We start from the raw sequence: 18,555 nt of genomic DNA on the forward strand, positions 1-18,555 counted from the left end.
GCCGTCCCACCACACAAGTCCGCCATCTTGGGTCTGATTGAGACCTATGCGGTAATGACTGATATTAGGAACACCGAACTCGGCCCAGTCAGTGTGGTAGTCACTCGCGAGAAATTGTTGTGTCTCTTCATTGCGAATGATGACTGGGTGTGCGCCATTTTGAAACTCCGAACATGCTCCCTGGTGACTGGATGCGACAGTCGCAAAGCAGTATTGATAAAAGTGCAGGGAACCAGGTTTGCAACTTCCTTCTGTAATGATAAAATAATTGTTGAAGAGGACAAAAGCACACTTTTAGTTTGAGTACAAAACGTGTCTGGCACAGACATGTCATAGCGCTCATCAGACCAACACAATGCTTAATTTGATTAAGGACTAAATTTTTATTTTATATTAACGATTGTTTACTGAAAAAGCTCACCCTAACCAACAAAAAATGTTGATGTTTAAGGCAGCCTTTAGGGCCTACTCAAGTTTCTCTCCTGCCCCACTACCCCGAACCCCACCGGTCACCTCCAGGCCTCCCCCCCCCCCCCCCCCCTCAACTGAGAACAATTTGTTGAGTAAGCTTTAAGTCAGCACTTACAATCATGAAAAAAAAGTCATCATGAAACAAAATGTCAGCAACGCATTTCATGTCAAACTATGGGGTCAATCGGTGGGAGACGGGAGGGACAAGTCCCCCACCCCCCACTTTAAATCGTTTGTCCCCCTCCCCACACTTTTTTCGCCCCCGAATAAAAATTGTAGCCAACATACCGATTCTGTAGCTCAGAATAGCTGATTATTAAATGACTCCAAACTCAAAAATAATGATTCCAAGATGAGGCTTCTGCTCACAAAAATTTGTTGAAGTGGTCAGAATTAAATTGCCTCAGATTGCACGTACAACGCGTCTAGAATTCGAACAATTTTTGGGGCCCTTACGTACGGTTCCGGACCCCACGCTGGCATTATGTTGATCACCTGGTATGTCGCCCCCCCCCCCCTCCACTTTTGAGAAGTGATTGATACCCTTGTGTGAGACAACTCCATCGGGCAACTCACTTCGGTATATCCTTTACAATTCGTACAAGTTGGCGCAACACCGATATTGTTCTTACCAAGGAATCCAGATCCCAATTTTCGCTAATTTTAACTAAAAAACATATGTAGTTGATGGCAAAGTCCAGGTATATTCACGTAGGTAATTTATTTCCTGGAAATTGCCCCCCCCCCCCTTATCCTCAAAAGGTTCTTACCATCTTGCCCGTGCGCTTGCAGCAGATGAAGAAGTACCAAGAAGGCAATTCTCTGAAACAGCATAGTTAACACACCGCCGTGTCAATGGGAGACTAATCCTCTAGGACCCTGTGCAACTGGGAGTTGGTATATGTGATCGATCGACCGAATGATAGACTACTGTTGTTGAATGACTGTTCAAGAAGACGACCCGCTTTTTTATTGAAAATGTTGCGTCACAAGTAAGACAATTTATGAAACAGTGGTATATGTCCATATATAATGGCTAATTAAATAGTGTATCATGATCGACCTCAGGCTAAAGAAAGACTTTTCTCTTTTTTTTGGTGGCCAAATGACATTTGGTTGAAAAGTATCAAAGATATCAGTACGGTATCGGCTCATGCATGCTGTAATAATAACATGACCCGTACCATACCGTACCGCTAGGTGGCGCTCTTTATTGGACGCGATGTCGTGATCATTATTTTGGTCGTAGTTTTGTCATGTTTGTGTGACTGTGACTGTCTAATTCTACCTCCATGGTGAGTGTGAGACAAAATGTAACTCTTTTTTTTAGCATTGACTTGAGAAATTAAGACATATTATTTACAAATTGTGATTTATTAAGTTCTCGTAGTTGACTGAATAGGAAAGACGGAAAGAATGTTGCAACCTGACCTGACGCTTCAAAGTTCAACTTCAAGTTCAACTCTATTGTCATGAATCACTCATGGTTGTGTACAACTGTAGGCCTACAACTACAAAGTCTATGGAGAGTCAAGAAAATGTTCTAACTATTATTTTGGTATAAGCAGGTATTTGACTATTTTGTAACAAAATGATAGTGGATATTTTGCCGGAGGTAATGACGGCAAACTAACGATTACTAAAGGTTTGCCGGCGGCAATCCATAGCAACAGAGGGCGCTGTACTCTTTAAAATAGGGCTGAATTATAAGATGTATTAAATTCCCACCAAACGTTGTGTAGCACGTTTGGTGTAATGGTTAAGCAAAGGCTCTAGTAAGCGGGATGACTCGCGTTCGATTCCGACCGCACCACATTTTAAAGTTTTTTTGTCTCATCCCCAAATAAATAAGAATATTCTTCTTTTATTATATTAACATGTCTCAAACATTTTTTGCAGAGTATTACATTTTCTTTTTCAGATTTGTGGCTCTGGAGGATTTTTTTAAAAAGGGAAATAAAGTCCGAAATTATAAAATGGTCTGAATCCCATCTTGTGAATACGAGGTAACAACGATAATTTTGGCATGGAGCCAAACTAAAACTTGTCATCGGAAAATGTTTAAGTACAAAAAAACAGTAACTGCGCATGTTCAGTGCATATCCGGCAAACTAACGTTTACTAAAAATTTGCCGTCTCCGGCAAAATATACACTGCCTAACAAAATTGAAAAAGTTTCTCAGTGCTACCATGGAGGTAGACCCGTGAACGTGGCGTTGTAGTTTACAAGCCACGTTCACGGATGCATGGAGGAAGGAATTGTTGCAACCTGACGGCACGCTGCGTTTTTCTTCATCATCTCAATGAAGGTCAGTCATTGCAAAAATGATCAATAAGACATGAATCTGGCACTGAGAAACATTTCCAATTTTGTTAGGAAATAGTCAAATACCTGCTTATAGTTAGACAATTTCCTTGACTCTCCATAGACTTTGTACACAACCGCTGAAGTATAGCGTCAGGTTGCAACATTCTTTCCAACATGACTGTTGCATCTACTCCTAGAACTATGAGGCTCCACGTTGTATTGGATCATTTGCATATCAATTTTTTTTGGATACCTATGTAAATGAGGAACAATCTGGCATTTGTTTTTGTATGTGGTGTCTAGAGTACAAACAGAATCAATTTGTCGCGACGTGAGTTACGAAAACACAATTTGTTTTCAAAGTTAAAATTCTATGTGCCTATCAAATGTACCCCCCCCCCCCCATCCAGGGGGAATAGAAATGTTTTCAGTTGTTTCATGCTTAAGGAATGTGGGCCTGATGAGCCACATCGGCTCATGACAGCCTTACTTTTACTTTTTAACTAATTAATATGACACTGTCTGGGGTTTTTTCAGCGTGTCTTCATGTAACTAAACTGAGACAATGAGTTCACAGGAGAGCGATCCTTCAGAACGGACAACATTGAGAAGGAGTAAAAGACCCAGAACAAAGTGTGAGAAAAAGGATGCAGAAACACAGTCCGATCCTACAAAAGGAGCAACATCTGGCGGGACACCCAAGAGACAAAGACTAGACACTGAGGAAACAGGAAAAATAGGAGTGTCCTATCAACGACCCCTTTCTTCATTGCTCTTTGGCTCAAAACTAAGGCTCATGAAGCCAGAGCCCGCAGTTGCACCCGCCCAAGCCAAGCCTCTGAAAGTCTGTGACGTAAGAAGAAATTGTAGGATTGGCATTGTTGCCTCCACGCTACAGAAACTTCGAACAAAGATCCAAGACCACTTTTCCATCACCGGCAGTGAGGAATTTGAAGTAGTTCTTGAGGAGGACTGCACGAGGGTTGAAGATGAGGAGTATTTTCAGACGTTGCCAGACAACACTGTCCTCATGGTTGTGTATCACGGCCAACACTGGACAAAAGGTGAGACCAATGACGTTGCTGATTATTTTTTTTTTTAAATTGCGGGATTTCGTCTGCTCTTCTAGTGATGCTAACCATAACGTCCCGGTTCCTTTAAATGACAGCAGGAGGTTTGAGAGGCTTTTTGCAGGGTTGAAGAGGGTAGAGCCCGTCACCTTTACTCAACATGGGTCTTGATGCTTCTTGGAGGGACGCGAGTCTCGATGCTTCTTGGATCTTGAAGTTGAAATAAAAAAAGTGCCTTAAAGGGAAGATACAACATTTGCAAACATCAAAAAATGAAATGATCAAATTATCATGAAATATCTTACTGAATTATTAGGGAATGACAGTCTAAAGCACCCTGTTAAGTTGTGGCTCCTGGTGTGCTGACATTTTCAAGAAAAACTGTATTTTTCCAACGCTGGTCGGCCGACCATCGTTAGAGAAAACTGGCTTTTTTTCAAAAAGTGCTCCTAGATTTTTATATTTTGTTCGTGTGCATTTTCTTTGCAATTGATTACACACCTGTGAAGACTACAAGCCTGCTAGACTGATTCTCTGATCTTACAATTCCCCAAAGTCTATAAATTGCTCCATTTCATCTTAAGTGGGGTCAGGGAACAAGACTACAAGATTATGGTTGGTCTTCTTGGCTTTTCCAGCATCTACGCACCCAAAACGTGAAACAAGTCAGTGTAACAATATTTGCTAAAACATACTTATCCTCCAAATCCATTTATTTCTGAAAATTGCAGCAAAAGCAAATGTTGTACATTCCCTTTAAGTCCAAGTAAAAAGTAAAAAAGAATTCCTGTGCAGGATTTTTGAAAAAATGAAGGAGGTGTGTCTTTTTTGTTTGTTAATGTTTGTTTATTTGTTTTTCAACTGGTTTCCCCCCCCCTTCCCCTTCCAAGATGGCGGATGGATCCTTCCATTTTCTTGATTCTCTTACACAAAATTGTGCAATATTGTTGGAAACAAATGAAAAGATAACATATTGACAATTCATGTACATGTATTTTGCAAAATAGATTGTAAGTGTAATAAATTTTAAAAAGAACCTAAAAAAATGAGGCGGGTAGGGAAAAGGAAGCAGGCAGGGATGAGAATTTTTGTTTGTACTTGGCCTTACTTTTCATCATGCAGTGGATTTCAGAGAATTGAAAAATGTCAAAGCAAATTTGCTAGAGACACCGTGTTTATTAAAACAGCATGTTTTAATTCTACTTTTCAATTTTTCTTCTTGAAGCTTCTACCTCACTGGCAGAAGACACCAGAGGGTTAGTGGAGGTGGATGGGGCTGGACCCTCGGACTCCTCCAACCATCTAGCAAGGGTCGCTGAAAGAATCGCCAGAAATCCAGCGGTGATGGCTTTTCTCCCCAAGATGGATTTAGAGGTATACATGTATGTAGATGTGTAAAGCCGGCCTCAGGTCGACCTGCAATTTGCTTGTGCTGTGTTTGAACTGTCAGCATCAAGCACAAAAGTTATGCTCAAGTCACAACTCTGAGAAATTGTGTGATTATCGTGGAACAAGCAGCATTTTGCAACCATGCTCACCTCACCCACGATGGGATGACGATGTCCAACAACAGGTTGACTGCGATTGATTCTAGCCTGTTGAGGACACGTTCCATCGCAGTGCAGAAGTTGACAATGCTCTTCTCTTACCACTGTAGATGTTTTTTTTTTTTATTGTTGACTGATGCCGATCATCTTAATTTTGCTGCAGCTTGATCCTGAAAAGTCAGTCGCTGACTGTTTTGTGTCATTGCAAGGTTTGACCTCAGGGCGGCTCAATATTTCTCATATAATACATTGTACTTCCAGTTTCAATTTTAATGGGTAACCTCACATTTCTCAGTGAGATTAGCCACTGCTCTAGCAAACAGAATTGCAAGCCACTTCTGGTTTGGTACCATGCCCCAGCTTGGTCTCAAAAGTGTTAGTGTCCCCACCCTCAGACTTCCAGACTTCCAGTTCCCCTACATAACTACTCACTACCTGTTGGAATCCATCAGTCTCCTGACGACGGGCAGAGCATATTGTCCGTAATGTTGTGTTCCCTAGCTCTTTTTAGAACCTAAAAAAACTTGCAAAACCAATTTCTAATCACTTGGTGCAACCAAAAACTTACTCTTATAATACCATGCTCCTTTGCATCCTTTTCACTTGACTTTGCACTAAAAAATCGAGGTGATTGTGCATTTTGGTAACCTTATTGGTTGAAAGGCTGTGAGCTTAGTTCCACATACATTGTAGCTGTGTTGTCATCTCATACATATTTTGATTTTCAGAATCTGACTTTGCATTTTTCTTTCCTTGCCCCCCCCCCCCCCCAATCTGCAGGTTGTAACCGATTCAGATATCAACCAACTTCAAGTCTTGCTGCATCAGTCCAAGGACGATGCCCAGTTTATCCAAGATGCTTGTGAGAAACGGTTGAACGAACTCATCAGATCAGAAGAGGCCACGGCTTTGCTCAAACTGTATGATCGCGCGAAGACCGAGACAGGAAATGGCTCACCCTCTAGCACAGAGAGCCGTCCTGTTCAGAAATCCAGAAAGTATAAATGTCGTTGAAATTCGTTATTTTTAGTACAAAATTATCTTCATCGACCAGCATAGAGCTTTAGATTATCAAATTTGTAGTCGTATTGTGAATTTGAAATCATTATTTTCAGTACAAAACTGTTATCATTTATTGACCGTGATAGTTTTAGACTATCGTATGTGATGCGATCAAGCTAAATGAGTCATTTGTCGGAAACTTTCATTTGGAGATACAGGCCAAAATAGGGCCACTTCATCGCATCATTACATCACATCCCTTGGTGTTCCGACTTCCATTATTTTTTAACTAAAGATGGTATCAGCATGCGGTTTTTACATCAGTAGTGCTAAGATTGTGCTCTTTTTAAAACTTAAAAAAAAAATTGACCAGGGTCGACAAATGACTAATTTAGCTTGATCTCATCACATATTTGTATTTGTGAAGTTCATGCTTGTATATTTGAGAATTGTGTGCACTTTAATTTTCATGTTTTGTATCTGTTGTGCCCATTCTTGAAAATCACGCATTCTCGAGAATGGGCGCGCATTCTTAAGAATGAGCGCCCATTCTTAAGAACGAGCACGCGTTCTTAAGAATGAGCGCTCATTCTTAAGATAGGGTGGGAATATCACGTGCACAATTTATGAATTTTGCCCAATCTTAACAAACATTGCACGACATAATTATGTTAAATGAATTGTATAGCGGTTAAAAGGGAAACAATTCATATAAAGAGGAAAGAAAATGTTCTATGCTTCTGTACTCGTATAACTACGATAATTTGAATCAAATTAAACCTGTTATTATTGCTTTTTTCTGCCCACTATGGGAAGTTTTGTAATAACGGAGGACTGGGAACTAGTCCGGGAAGTGCTTTGTTTAGGCTAGACAAGTTACAAGTCCCTGCATGTATCATTTGCGTGCCACGAAAAAAAAACGATGTCCAGAAGCTGCCAAAATTGCTCTTTTGACTAGATAGAATCCAGCTCTGCGACGTTATGGTGGGGTGTGAACAATAAATTGGTGGCAATTTAAATGGGAAATAGCATTAGCACTATGGGATGTCGCAGTATTCATTCTCATTCTTCACATTCTTCATTCTTACGTCCCCCTCCCCGCTTTTATTATCCCAAAAATCAGAATTCTTTGCACTAGTATTATTATGTCTCTTATTTTTTCCCGGTCCCCCCCCCCCCCCATATCAATACGCCTTTACTTATCATATCCACTCTACTTTTCAGCGCCTTGCGTTGCAACAGTTTAATTATTGAGAATCAGTGAACGAGGATTCAGCTAGACTTGCCAAGCGCAGCCGGTGCTCGGCATTGACAAGACCGTTATCTTGTCGCGCATTCTCAAGAATGTGCACTCAATCTGGAAGAGTTATTTTTTGCCAAGATTGAGCAAGGATCCATTTGCACATTCTCAAGAATGTGCATGCCCATTCTCGAGAATGCGTGATTTTCAAGAATGGGCACAACATATCTATTAACCAAGTTGTTTGTTTGGTTTTTGAGATTCAGTAAAATAGAATGAATTTTACGAGACAGTACTATGTTATAGAGGATGGGGTTGGGGGATCTTGTGTAAAAATGTTGTCATTTGGCAAAAACCATGGCAACTAATATGGAGGAAATCGCATGCTGTGAAATGTGAAAGTGTGTTCAGTGGGAAAAAGTATTAATGGTTGTCACTGGATTTCTGATGCCCCTTGGTCAGCAATTGAAGCATACGTGTTCAAGTGAATTACTTGTGGGTGGGGTGGGGGGGGGGCATCAAAATGGTCACAGAGCTTTATATCGGTAAAAAAAAAATTTATTGGGGGGTAACTTATTGATTAACTCTCCTATGAAAACATGCATTGTCAGCCTTGTTATTACTTGGGTCACTATTGGTCAAGACCTCCATTGGTTTGTACACAGTAGGCCAGGAGGTGAGGAAGATAATTTTGACCGATTGTGACCTCTTAAATAGGAGGGTTAAAGAATATAATTACTCATTGAAAAACACAAACTACATGCATTTTGTAAATAATGACTTCAACAAAAGAAGTGTTTTTCCAAGTGGTTTTTATTGCTTAGAATAAATACATGTATATATTTTACAATGGAAATGAAATAAAGGCAAACATAAATACTATTGTGAATGTTGTTTAAAACTTGAAAGGTTTCAAGAAAACCTCAAAATACTTCATGCATTGAAGATACATGTACATGTACTAGACTCCAATCCATAAACTCAACGAACAATTTTAATACAATTTAGGTGTTCAGAGTCTGTCAGAAAACACTTTGCTATGTTAAACAAGACTTGGTTTTACTTTGTGAAAGTAGTGAAACCCTAGCAGTAGCTTTGCTTTGGCTGAAATATGTCTTTTGTGTTGAAATATATCCCACATCAAAAAAAGTATTTAGATATGAATATATGTCAAAACAAACCATAACACTCCCCACACCAATGTCTAACATAAACATAAAACTATAAACATTGAATTTGTCGTTGTTTTAGATCTTACAATTTAATAAAATTCAAAGTCAGACTTGTATTATTGGCTTAATAATTATTTTATTGTACAAATTACACATTTAAAACATCCAACAGATGTGGAAGAAGAAATAAAACACCAGACGTATATTATCTCCATTGAACATTCATAGGTTGTGTGGTTTGATTAGCACTAGAACATTGAAAATTTGCCATCCAACAAGTTTCTGTGTAAATTTGAAGTGTTATGAACACTGAATATTTCAGAAAGTATGAAGACTAAGACTTAAATGTTTTAATCCCACTCACACCCTGCAGAAAAACCATAAACCCGATGCTCCCAGATTTGTCAAAATTGACCAGGAGGGTTTTGCAAGATAATGTGGGGACTGATTCCCCTTTTGAAAAGTCCATAAATAGATTGTTGCAGTGAGTTCTTGAACAATGGTGGATTTTGGAGGATTCAGGTCAGCCACGGGAGTTAGTTCAGGGGTTCATCACTGCCATCTTGATACTCCCCTGCCTTCAAGCGTCCAATGACATCCGTGAGCATCTGGTTACACATGGCAGCGTAAGGATTCATCCTGACGACCTGTGACTTGGCGAACGAACTCCCTAGACTTGCAGCCATCTTGAAGTCGTTGAGGGCTTCGTCGTTGTGTCCCTCCAGTCGATTGATGAGGGCTCGCTGGGTGTAAGCCTGGCAGGCGGCTTTACCGTGATCCCTGCTGAGCTCAATGGCATGGTCCAGATCATCCAAAGCTCCTGTTGAGAATTGATTCAACTAGACAATATTAATATCCAAATAAATTGTGATGACTCCATCTGTTATAAAGAAAAATTGAACAATATGAAAAAAACCCCGCAAAGTTCAACTGAGATGTTGCTGCTATGCCCCAACCATAGCAATAATCCAAACGATAGTTGGAACAGTCCCAACTATAGTTGGCAAGATTCCAACTATAGTAAGGGAGGTCCCAACTATAGTAATGGAGGTCGCAACCATAGTTGGAATGAACAAAACTACAGTTTGGATTGTCTAAACAATACCGGTAGATATAAATTGGGACAATGCTGAGTATCATGAGTTGATACAAAATTCTTTTTTGGTTTGCTGCAATTTTGAACTCCACTCTGAAATTGGGGGGGGGGGGGGGGATCCTCTGGCAAATTATCACATAAATTATCACAGGGGTGTGCGTACCAATTACGTCCCCCTTCAGACGTAAGGCCTGGGCTCGGTTATTGTAGCAGGACGCCCTCTGTGGTGCAACCTGGACAGCCTTATTGAAGAAATCAATGGCTGAATTCACGTCTCCTGCTTCTGCGCTGTGAACTCCTTGAAGCTCCAACTCTTTGGCCTCGTTAGAAGCTTCGTTATCATCATCATCTGGAAATTAATAATAAATAAACAATATAATTTAAACCACACAAGATAAGTTGCTTTCATGTCTTTTAATTATGTGAACATGGTGAACTGTCATTGTAAAAAACCCTCCTCTTATTGCGCCCCGCCCACTCCCCCCCCCCCCCCCCAACCCCTCCGAGCTCCCCCGCACCGTACCGCGGGTCGACGGTCCGGCCCGGCCGCGCCCGGGCTAGCCCCACTAGTGTGGCCGTCGGTATGCTGCGCTGAACAGCATACCGACGGCCACACTAGTGGGGCTACGCCCGGGCGGCCCCGGCCCTGGCCGGCCGGTCCCTGACCTGTTAATTATTTTTTTGCACGTTATCTGTCTTCACAAACATGACAAACACGTCAATTTAGCAATATAAATCGCACACAAATCACAACTTTACAGAACCAATCAAACCTTGTGTCTCATCGGCCTGGCTGACGTGTGGTATTTCACCACCAGCCGGCATTAAAGGGTTGAAAATCACATCCAAAAGGGCATCTTCTTTTGCACTGTTGTCCGACATTATCACACTCGTGATGCTTGATGACGACTTTTTTTTGCGAAGAAGACCAGGCGGCCTTCGTCCACCACCACCAATGGCCAAATACATAAAAAAGTAACAGTGTCAAGGAACCAGACCAGAATTTACCAAAAACTTCGACGCACAGACGGCTGTTTTCTGCGTCCAAAATTGTAATTATAGTTATATCACAAAAAGAAGATTGATTTTTCGGAATTCAAAAATGAGTAAATTGAGACAATTATTGTTCATTCTCAAATATTGAAACAGTTTGTGTCGATCTTCAGAAGTACAGTTTGTTTCAAATACAATCGCTTATCAGCCAGTAAACAGTCGTAGTTTGAAAAACAAACATATTAGTCGGGTACCTCAGCTTATCGTTCTCGATTCAGTATTGTATTTTCTTCTACATACAAAGTACCATCATTTTTATTGTCAGCCGGCTAAATAAAACCATTTGACCATGATGGACTTGAATCATGATGGAAATCGTGATCATTCAGAAGATGATGAATTAGGGAGTTGGGAGGAGATGGAGGACAGTGGGGTAAGATCTCTGGAAACTTGTGTATTGTCCCCCCCCCCCCCGGCCCCCGAAAAAGGGCCCTTTTTCCCCCATTAAAACGTGAACTTTCTCCATGTTTACAATTTTGATCTGTTTTAAACTTTTACTGTTTGCTCATTTAAGTTTAAATACTGGGCTAATGTTATTAAATTCGGTAATCGGCCTAGAATTGATGAAGCCAGTTGAGTTATGTATATTTCATCATGCATCTTGTCGGCTATTTTGAGATGTTTGTAATTTCGCAGTGGCTATTGTTACGGCAGCCGTAACGCATTTCCCATTTTCTATCGTTACGGTAGACTGCAACCTGGCAACTTTTATAAAAAAACATGACAAGAAAATATAAAATTAGAAGGAAAAAAGTGAATTTGAACTTTATGAAATTCGGACTTTATTTCCCTTTTAAAAAAATCCTCCAAAGCCTCAGGTTAGAAAAGGAAAAAAATTCGAGTGCAAAACTGAGATTCGAACCCGCAACCTCGCGGTGCAAAATCCTACCCTCTATCGGCTGAGCTGGCGCACTGCTCGATAAAACGTGGAGAAACAAATAATTATATACCCGCGTGCGTATCAAAAAAATATCGTAGAGGGCGCTAAACAACGAGTGCCGTAACGATAGCCACTTCGTTGTAATTTATCAATATCAAGATCAGCATCATTCACCATGTTCACATCAACCATGTCAACATAATTTTATGATGACAATCTAGAGTAGTATCATCATCTGGGCAAAGGATTAAGAATTAAGATTAGAATTAAGATTTTAAATAAAATTGATTCCAAGCCTAGGGGCCTACCTATTTTTGATGTTGCGCATTTTCTGATTTTCACAATCACTTATTTTCCAAAGGGCAAAGGGAAAGTTTATTTGTTGGGCCTTTTTTAGTTATCATTCTTTAAAAACAATGTTTTTAGAAATTGATAAACTAAAAGTGAAAAGATGACATGAGCATCATGGCGATTGTTTTTATTAAATGAAGATAATACTTTCTTTCATGCCATTGGTTATCACAGGCATTGGATGAACGTCTTGAGAAGCAACTGAAATCACATCAGATGGCAGGAGACAGGGACAGACAATCAGCGCAAGCACCCATCATGCTACAGGAAGACTCCACGAGGACAGCATACCAACCGCAGCTCAAGATTCTCAAGAGACAGCCGGGATCCGACACCAATGGAGATCTGGACAGGGAATCCAAACAAACCATGGTACTGGTCTAGCTCGAGTTACCTCAGCCCTTTTATTTTATCATTGGGTCCTATTACAACAACCCAATGATAAAATATAGGGCTGAGGTAACTCCGGCTACGTGTAGTACTACTGGTCCAAATAGAGGAGGCTTATTCTCAGTGGCGGTGCTACAGAGGTGTTATGCCCCAACTATGGCAATGGACCTGACTATAGTTGGGACAGTCTCGATGATCAATTCCTGACTAAAGTCGGAACGCTCCTAACTGTTGTTGGGATCCTCCCAACTTGGGATCCTCCCAACTACAATGGTGCTGTACCCATATGTGGGGCATAACATAGGGACAAAAGGTGCACCCCCCCCCTAAAATTGTCCCTTTCCCCTTTCTTCAGTTTGCCCCCCCCCCTCCTCAACACCTTGTCTCTGATGAACTTAGATGACAGTACCAACTTTTCAGTGTTTGTAAATTTAACAGTATATAGAATTGATAAGATTTTTAAAATGTGGGGAAAGAAAGTTGCAACCTGACGCTACTTTGGCGGTTGTGTACGAAGTCTATGGAGAGTCAAGAACATTTTTTAAGTAAATCCTAACAAAAATTGGAAATGTTTCTCAGTCCCAGATTCATGTCTTATCGTAATTTTTGCAATGACTGACCTTCACTGAGATGATATATGAAGAAACAAGCAGTGTCAGGTTGCAACATTCTTTCCAAATGTGGATGTCAGTAAATGTGTAAATTGTTTTCTCTTCCTCTAACTTACGCCCCCCCCCCTCTCCAATTTGAGAATGGAAATATCACTGTGCAGAATTTGGCTCTCATATTATGTGTCCTATAGTTTCATCACTCTTTTTTAATCATTATTGTACTTTTACCATTTCTAGGGAAAGACAAAATCCCTTGCGGAGAGAGAAGCAGCCTATGCGGAGGCTAGGAAGAGGATCATGGGATCAGCTGCAAGTCAGGAGGATTCCAGGTAAGATTCAGTGTTCACACTGGAATAATAAGTTATGTTTTACCCTGAATTACTGTTCACATTGGTTTTTAACTGGATTCAGTTACCAATGGGTCAGTTTGTTTGGGCAGAACAGAAGTTTGAGCATTGTTCACACTGAGTTCAAAAAGGTTGGTCCATGTGACCCTACAATTAGCACACTGTTCACACAGGTTTTAAACAGGATTGAATTACCCTTGGTTTTGGGCAGAACAGAGGATCAAAACTCCACTGGAGCAGTGTTCACACTGGATCTAAAAGTGGTCCATTTGACCCTAGCACACTGTTCACACTGGTTTTTTAACAGGATAAAATTACCCTGGGTCAGATTGTTAAGGCAGAACAGAGGTCAAAACTCCACTGGAGCAGTGTTCACACTGGATTAAAAAGTGGACCATTTGACCCTGGCACACTGTTCACACTGGTTTTTAACAGGATTCAATTACCCTGGGTCAGTTTGTTTGGGCAGAACAGAGGATTTCTGGTAAACTCCACTTGAGCAGTGTTCACAGTGAGTTCAAAAAGGTCGGTCCATTTGACCCTAGCACACTGTTCACACTGGTTTTTTAACAGGATAAAATTACCCTGGGTCAGAATGTTAAGGCAGAACCGAGGTCAAAAATCCACAGGAGCAGTGTTCACACTGGAATAGCAAGTTATGTATTTGACCCTGGCACACTGTTCACACTGTTTTTTTAACAGGATAAAATTACCCTGGGTCAGATTGTTAAGGCAGAACAGAGGTCAAAACTCCACTGGAGCAGTGTTCACAATGGATTAAAAAGTGGTCCATTTGACCCTGGCACACTGTTCACACTGTTTTTTAACAGGATAAAATTACCCTGGGTCAGATTGTTTTGGCAGAATAGAGGGTCAAAACTCCACTGGAGCACTGTTTTTTTAACAGGATTAAATTACCCTGGGTCAGATTGTTAAGGCAGAACAGAGGTCAAAACTCCACTGGAGCAGTGTTCACACAGGATTAAAAAGTTGTGTATTTGACCCTAGCACACTCTTCACATTAGTTTTTAACTGGATCCATGGAATTACCCGGGGTCAGATTGTTTGGGCAAAACAGAGGTCAAAACTCCACTGGAGCAGTTTTCACACTGGAATAGCAAGTTATGTATTTGACCCTGGCACACTGTTCACACTGTTTTTTTAACAGGACAAAATTACCCTGGGTCAAATTGTTAAGGCAGAATAGAGGTCAAAAATCCACTGAAGCAGTGCTCACACTGGATCAAGAAGTGGTCCATTTGACCCTGGCACATTGTTCACACTGGTTTTTAACAGGATTAAATTACCCTGGGTCAGATTGTTAAGGCAGAATAGAGGGTCAAACTCCACTGGAGAAGTGTTCACACTGGAATAGCAAGTTATGTATTTGACCCTGGCCCACTGTTCACACTGTTTATTAACAGGATAAAATTACCCTGGGTCAGATTGTTAAGGCAGAACAGAGGTCAAAACTCCACTGGAGCAGTGTTCACACTGGATTAAAAAGTGGTCCATTTGACCCTAGCACACTGTTCACACTGCTTTTTAATAGGATTAAATTACCCTGGGTCAGATGGTTTGGGCAGAACAGATGATCCCATGGAAAAAAATTGCCAGTTCGTTTTCATTTATACAGCACCTAAATAAATCCAGTCATCTAATTGGTGAGTTGTTGACTACGTGCCATTGAATTATTTTTCATCCTAAGGCATGGCATGGCCATACCGCTAAAATAGATGTTTCATTTTACAGCAAATGGAAAATTCTATTGCAAATTCACATTTTTGGCAGCCCTAACCATCAGATGACGAGGATTTATTCTTTTGTTTAAAAACAATAATGAATGTCTCACAATTTCATTCGGTGACAGATGGAATGTTCCATTCCACTCAGCTTCACCTCGTCATTCCATCTGTCACCTCGTGAAATTATTCCTACCATTGCACTCACAAACATTCATTATTTGTATATTATTAGCATCCAATTAGGATTGTGTCATTTCTGTTTTTGTTTACATTTATTGGTTTTTTTTTAAATTTTACAGACAAGGTGTTTCACTATCCAAGCCATCTTCCAGCAACACAAGACTAGAAGTGAAATCAGAGAAAAGCCAATCAGCTAAAGGGAAGAGGTAACACAGGGGGACGTCATCTACACTTTGTACATAAATTGCATGAAAAATGGCATATTTTACTATGACATGTATAAGTATAGTCACAAGGATTTGAGGACTATTGGGCAGGATAGAACCACACAATAATAGTTTTGGAGGCTAATCATCCTTACTCGCAGCTGAGAAGCTGCATTGCGAAGGATACTGCTACAACGTGGTCGAGCTGCTGGCATGTAAAGGTACCTCTGGCAGCCAGCAAAACGACCCATATATGAACACGTAGCACAGCCAGAGATCGAAAGAGTGATCGGAGGGAGGAAAATCGGAAGGCCCGGAGGAAAACCCTCGTGGCGCAGGAGAGAACCAGTGCACAACTCTACTCTGGTGGTCCAAGCCAGGAACAAACCAGAGCCACAGTGGTGAGAGGAGAGTGCTTTACGCACAAGCCAACCATGCCAACACATGCGAGTTGGAACTGGCCACTGGCGGATCTTTGGGGAAGGGGGGAGGGGGGTGCAGCATTGCCCCCGTAAGGAAAAAATGCCCAAAAGTAGGAATGGAAACAACTGCATTAAATCAACATTGTAGTCTGTTTTCCCTTTTTTCTGCATGGATCGATGAAATATAATGTAGGAAGACGGAAACAAAACGAGGGTCCTCAGGTCAAATTAGGTCGAGTCCAGCGCCAAAAATTGCATCTGGATCAGCCATTTGGACTGTCCTCTTTGTAACAACTTTTCAAATCAAAGTGCATTTTTCTGTGTCTTGTATGTGTTCCGACACAGGGTAATCTGTATATAAATTAAATAATACTGCTGCTGGGATTGTTTTATGTCCACTTTTAAATACACCAAATACACTCTACAACCAAATTTATCATCAGATATGTACTCAATGTTTGCAATTGAAATTGTATCCCAAAGTTACAAAAAATTTGGCACAAGTTAATCTATATTTGTCAAGGTCCCTGGTCACAAATGAAAACAGTTACTAACTTTGGGATACAATTTTAATAGTATTATTGTATTGCGATGTGAGGGCACTCTTTAATACGTGAATAGAAAGCAGTAGTGCTTCAGTGTGCATTAATGTGCATCACAAGAATTGAGAATTTTTGAATGCTGACTGCATTCATATATGTGTGGTTTTTATGAATAATTAGTTATTTCTTTATGAAGACTTTTACGGATAATTATGCGAGGATAATCCACCGGATTACCCCCAATAGCCAAAGGTAGCAGATATCCTTTCAATCCCTCAAATGGACTTTGAAGAAATTGTGGCTTCATTTACACTTTTGCCTTACGGCTCCAGCTCAATTAGCCTTTTGAAGTATTGCAGACACAATAGGAGAGGGCTACTTTGAATGGGTAAACCCTTGTGTAAGTTACTCACAGGATGCTGGATCCTACTAGAAGGTGAGTAAAAAATAAATATGAAACCCAAATTGCAGGACCAATTTTTGAATGAAGTTTTGTCTGTAGCGCTTTCAAAATCTAGGATATGAAAGCCTAACCAATGAGCTTTCTTTTTAGTGCAACAATCATTCCAATCACTCATGTACTTTTCAAGTTATAGAATTTTGAACACACACACACCGTTTTAAAGTTCTGTCCACGGATCACAAAAAAGGTACGTGTTCAACAAAAACAATTCACATGCATCCCTATGAGAATTGTTTTCGTTTTGCTGAAAGAGCACATGAGTGATTTGAATGATTCTTTTACTAAAAGAAAGCTTAAAGGGAAGATACAACGTTTTCAAACATCACAAAACGAAATTATCAGATTATCACGAGATACCTTACTGGATTGTTAGGGAATGACAGTCTAAAGTATCTGAAAAATTGTGGCTCTTGGTGTGCTGTTATTTTCAAGAAAAATGATATTTTTCCAAAGCGTTGGAGGAAACTGTTTTTTTTTCTCAAAAACTGCTCCTAACATTTTCATAATTAGTTATTCCGCGTTTTCTTTGCAATGATTACACACCTGTGAAGGGGTACAAGTCTGCCTAGACTGATGCTCTGACTTTACAATTCCAAAGTATATAAATTGCTCCGTTTCATCTTAAGTGGGGTCAGGGAACCAGACTACAAGAACACGATTGGTTTTCTTGGTTTTTCCAGCATCTACAAGCCCAAAACATGAAACAAGTCATTTTAACAATATTTGCTATAACATACTATTCCTCCAAATCCATTTATTTCTGAAAATTGCAGCAAAAGCAAATGTTGTACATTCCCTTTAATGACTGGGCTTTCATATCCTAGATTTTGAAAGTGCTACAGGCAAAACTTCATTCAAATTTGGTCCTGCCATTTGGGTTTCGGTTTTTTTTACTCGCCCTGTAAATGTATAATTATATCACAGTCGGGTGGAATATTTCCTATTTTGGTAGTTTTCATTCTCAAATTTTGACGAATAGTGTCTATAACCCTACAGTGGCTGTTACCAACTGGCAGAATTTTTAATATCTTGCATTCATACATTTTAACTAGCACATTTCACCCATTTTGGGGAGTTGCAAATGATTTTAATCACATTCCCATGATGAAAATAAATTTTGTAAATTATGTCACAAAATATTTCATTGGTTTATTGTTTTTACTTTGTTTTAAATGTAATGTGAACCCTTACGTAAGATAAATAAAGACAATTGACCATGTCAACCTTATACTCGTATATATATTGCTTCACTCAGATTTCTTACTGCGTGCTTGATTGTACCTTATGAAAGACATCGTTTATTCCTCCATGGTTGAAACCGCATGTATTTAAATTACGCGGTATTTAAATCCCCAAAGATCCTTGAACTGGGGAGATGCACTGGGCGTCTTTTTGTACAGTCCCCTATGAAACACTATGACGTCATTAAATTGCGCTATCCGGCTCGTTAGTAAAAACC

At 40.2% G+C, this 18,555-nt stretch overlaps 3 protein-coding genes across 6 annotated transcripts; 2 read left to right on the forward strand and 1 right to left on the reverse strand.

Moving 5' to 3' along the window:
* The first annotated feature begins 147 nt into the window (after positions 1-147).
* LOC119745511 lies at positions 148-6,882 on the forward strand. 4 transcript variants are annotated; one of them, XM_038221892.1, is made up of 4 exons: positions 148-236; positions 3,317-3,843; positions 5,075-5,223; positions 6,177-6,882. In XM_038221892.1, the coding sequence occupies exons 2-4, from the start codon at positions 3,345-3,347 to the stop codon at positions 6,408-6,410; spliced, it is 882 nt and encodes a 293-aa protein (XP_038077820.1). In that variant the 5' UTR covers positions 148-236; positions 3,317-3,344; the 3' UTR covers positions 6,411-6,882. The 4 variants fall into 4 exon arrangements, with proteins under 4 accessions (XP_038077820.1, XP_038077818.1, XP_038077819.1 ...); XM_038221890.1 differs by lacking the exon at positions 148-236 and adding an exon at positions 1,379-1,463; XM_038221891.1 differs by lacking the exon at positions 148-236 and adding an exon at positions 1,583-1,784.
* A 1,558-nt stretch (positions 6,883-8,440) lies between these two features.
* Positions 8,441-10,863, reverse strand: LOC119745789 (tetratricopeptide repeat protein 36-like). The gene is made up of 3 exons (XM_038222392.1): positions 10,680-10,863; positions 10,070-10,255; positions 8,441-9,630 (listed from the first exon to the last, which is right to left on the reverse strand). The coding sequence occupies exons 1-3, from the start codon at positions 10,786-10,788 to the stop codon at positions 9,347-9,349; spliced, it is 579 nt and encodes a 192-aa protein (XP_038078320.1). The 5' UTR covers positions 10,789-10,863; the 3' UTR covers positions 8,441-9,346.
* A 308-nt stretch (positions 10,864-11,171) lies between these two features.
* LOC119745790 (SUZ domain-containing protein 1-like) lies at positions 11,172-16,974 on the forward strand. Its single transcript, XM_038222393.1, has 4 exons — positions 11,172-11,332; positions 12,365-12,562; positions 13,429-13,520; positions 15,583-16,974. Exons 1-4 carry the CDS (start codon positions 11,249-11,251, stop codon positions 15,671-15,673), a joined length of 465 nt encoding a protein of 154 aa, XP_038078321.1. The 5' UTR covers positions 11,172-11,248; the 3' UTR covers positions 15,674-16,974.
* The last annotated feature ends 1,581 nt before the right edge of the window (positions 16,975-18,555 follow it).

The sequence above is a fragment of the Patiria miniata genome, unplaced genomic scaffold (assembly GCF_015706575.1).
Source record: "Patiria miniata isolate m_02_andy unplaced genomic scaffold, ASM1570657v1 HiC_scaffold_7, whole genome shotgun sequence".
Classification (NCBI taxonomy): Eukaryota; Metazoa; Echinodermata; class Asteroidea; order Valvatida; family Asterinidae; genus Patiria; species Patiria miniata.

Coding starts and splice junctions, on each gene's coding strand:
- LOC119745789 (XM_038222392.1), bottom strand. CDS start 10,788: ATGTCGGACAACAGTGCAAAAGAAGATGCCCTTTTGGATGTGATTTTC. Junction 10,256..10,679: donor CCAGGCCGATGAGACACAAG/GTTTGATTGGTT, acceptor ATTAATTTCCAG/ATGATGATGATAACGAAGCT. Junction 9,631..10,069: donor TCTGAAGGGGGACGTAATTG/GTACGCACACCC, acceptor AATTCTCAACAG/GAGCTTTGGATGATCTGGAC.
- LOC119745790 (XM_038222393.1), top strand. CDS start 11,249: ATGATGGACTTGAATCATGATGGAAATCGTGATCATTCAGAAGATGAT. Junction 11,333..12,364: donor AGGAGATGGAGGACAGTGGG/GTAAGATCTCTG, acceptor TGGTTATCACAG/GCATTGGATGAACGTCTTGA. Junction 12,563..13,428: donor GGGAATCCAAACAAACCATG/GTACTGGTCTAG, acceptor TACCATTTCTAG/GGAAAGACAAAATCCCTTGC.
- LOC119745511 (XM_038221892.1), top strand. CDS start 3,345: ATGAGTTCACAGGAGAGCGATCCTTCAGAACGGACAACATTGAGAAGG. Junction 3,844..5,074: donor CGGCCAACACTGGACAAAAG/GTGAGACCAATG, acceptor TTCTTCTTGAAG/CTTCTACCTCACTGGCAGAA. Junction 5,224..6,176: donor TCCCCAAGATGGATTTAGAG/GTATACATGTAT, acceptor CCCAATCTGCAG/GTTGTAACCGATTCAGATAT.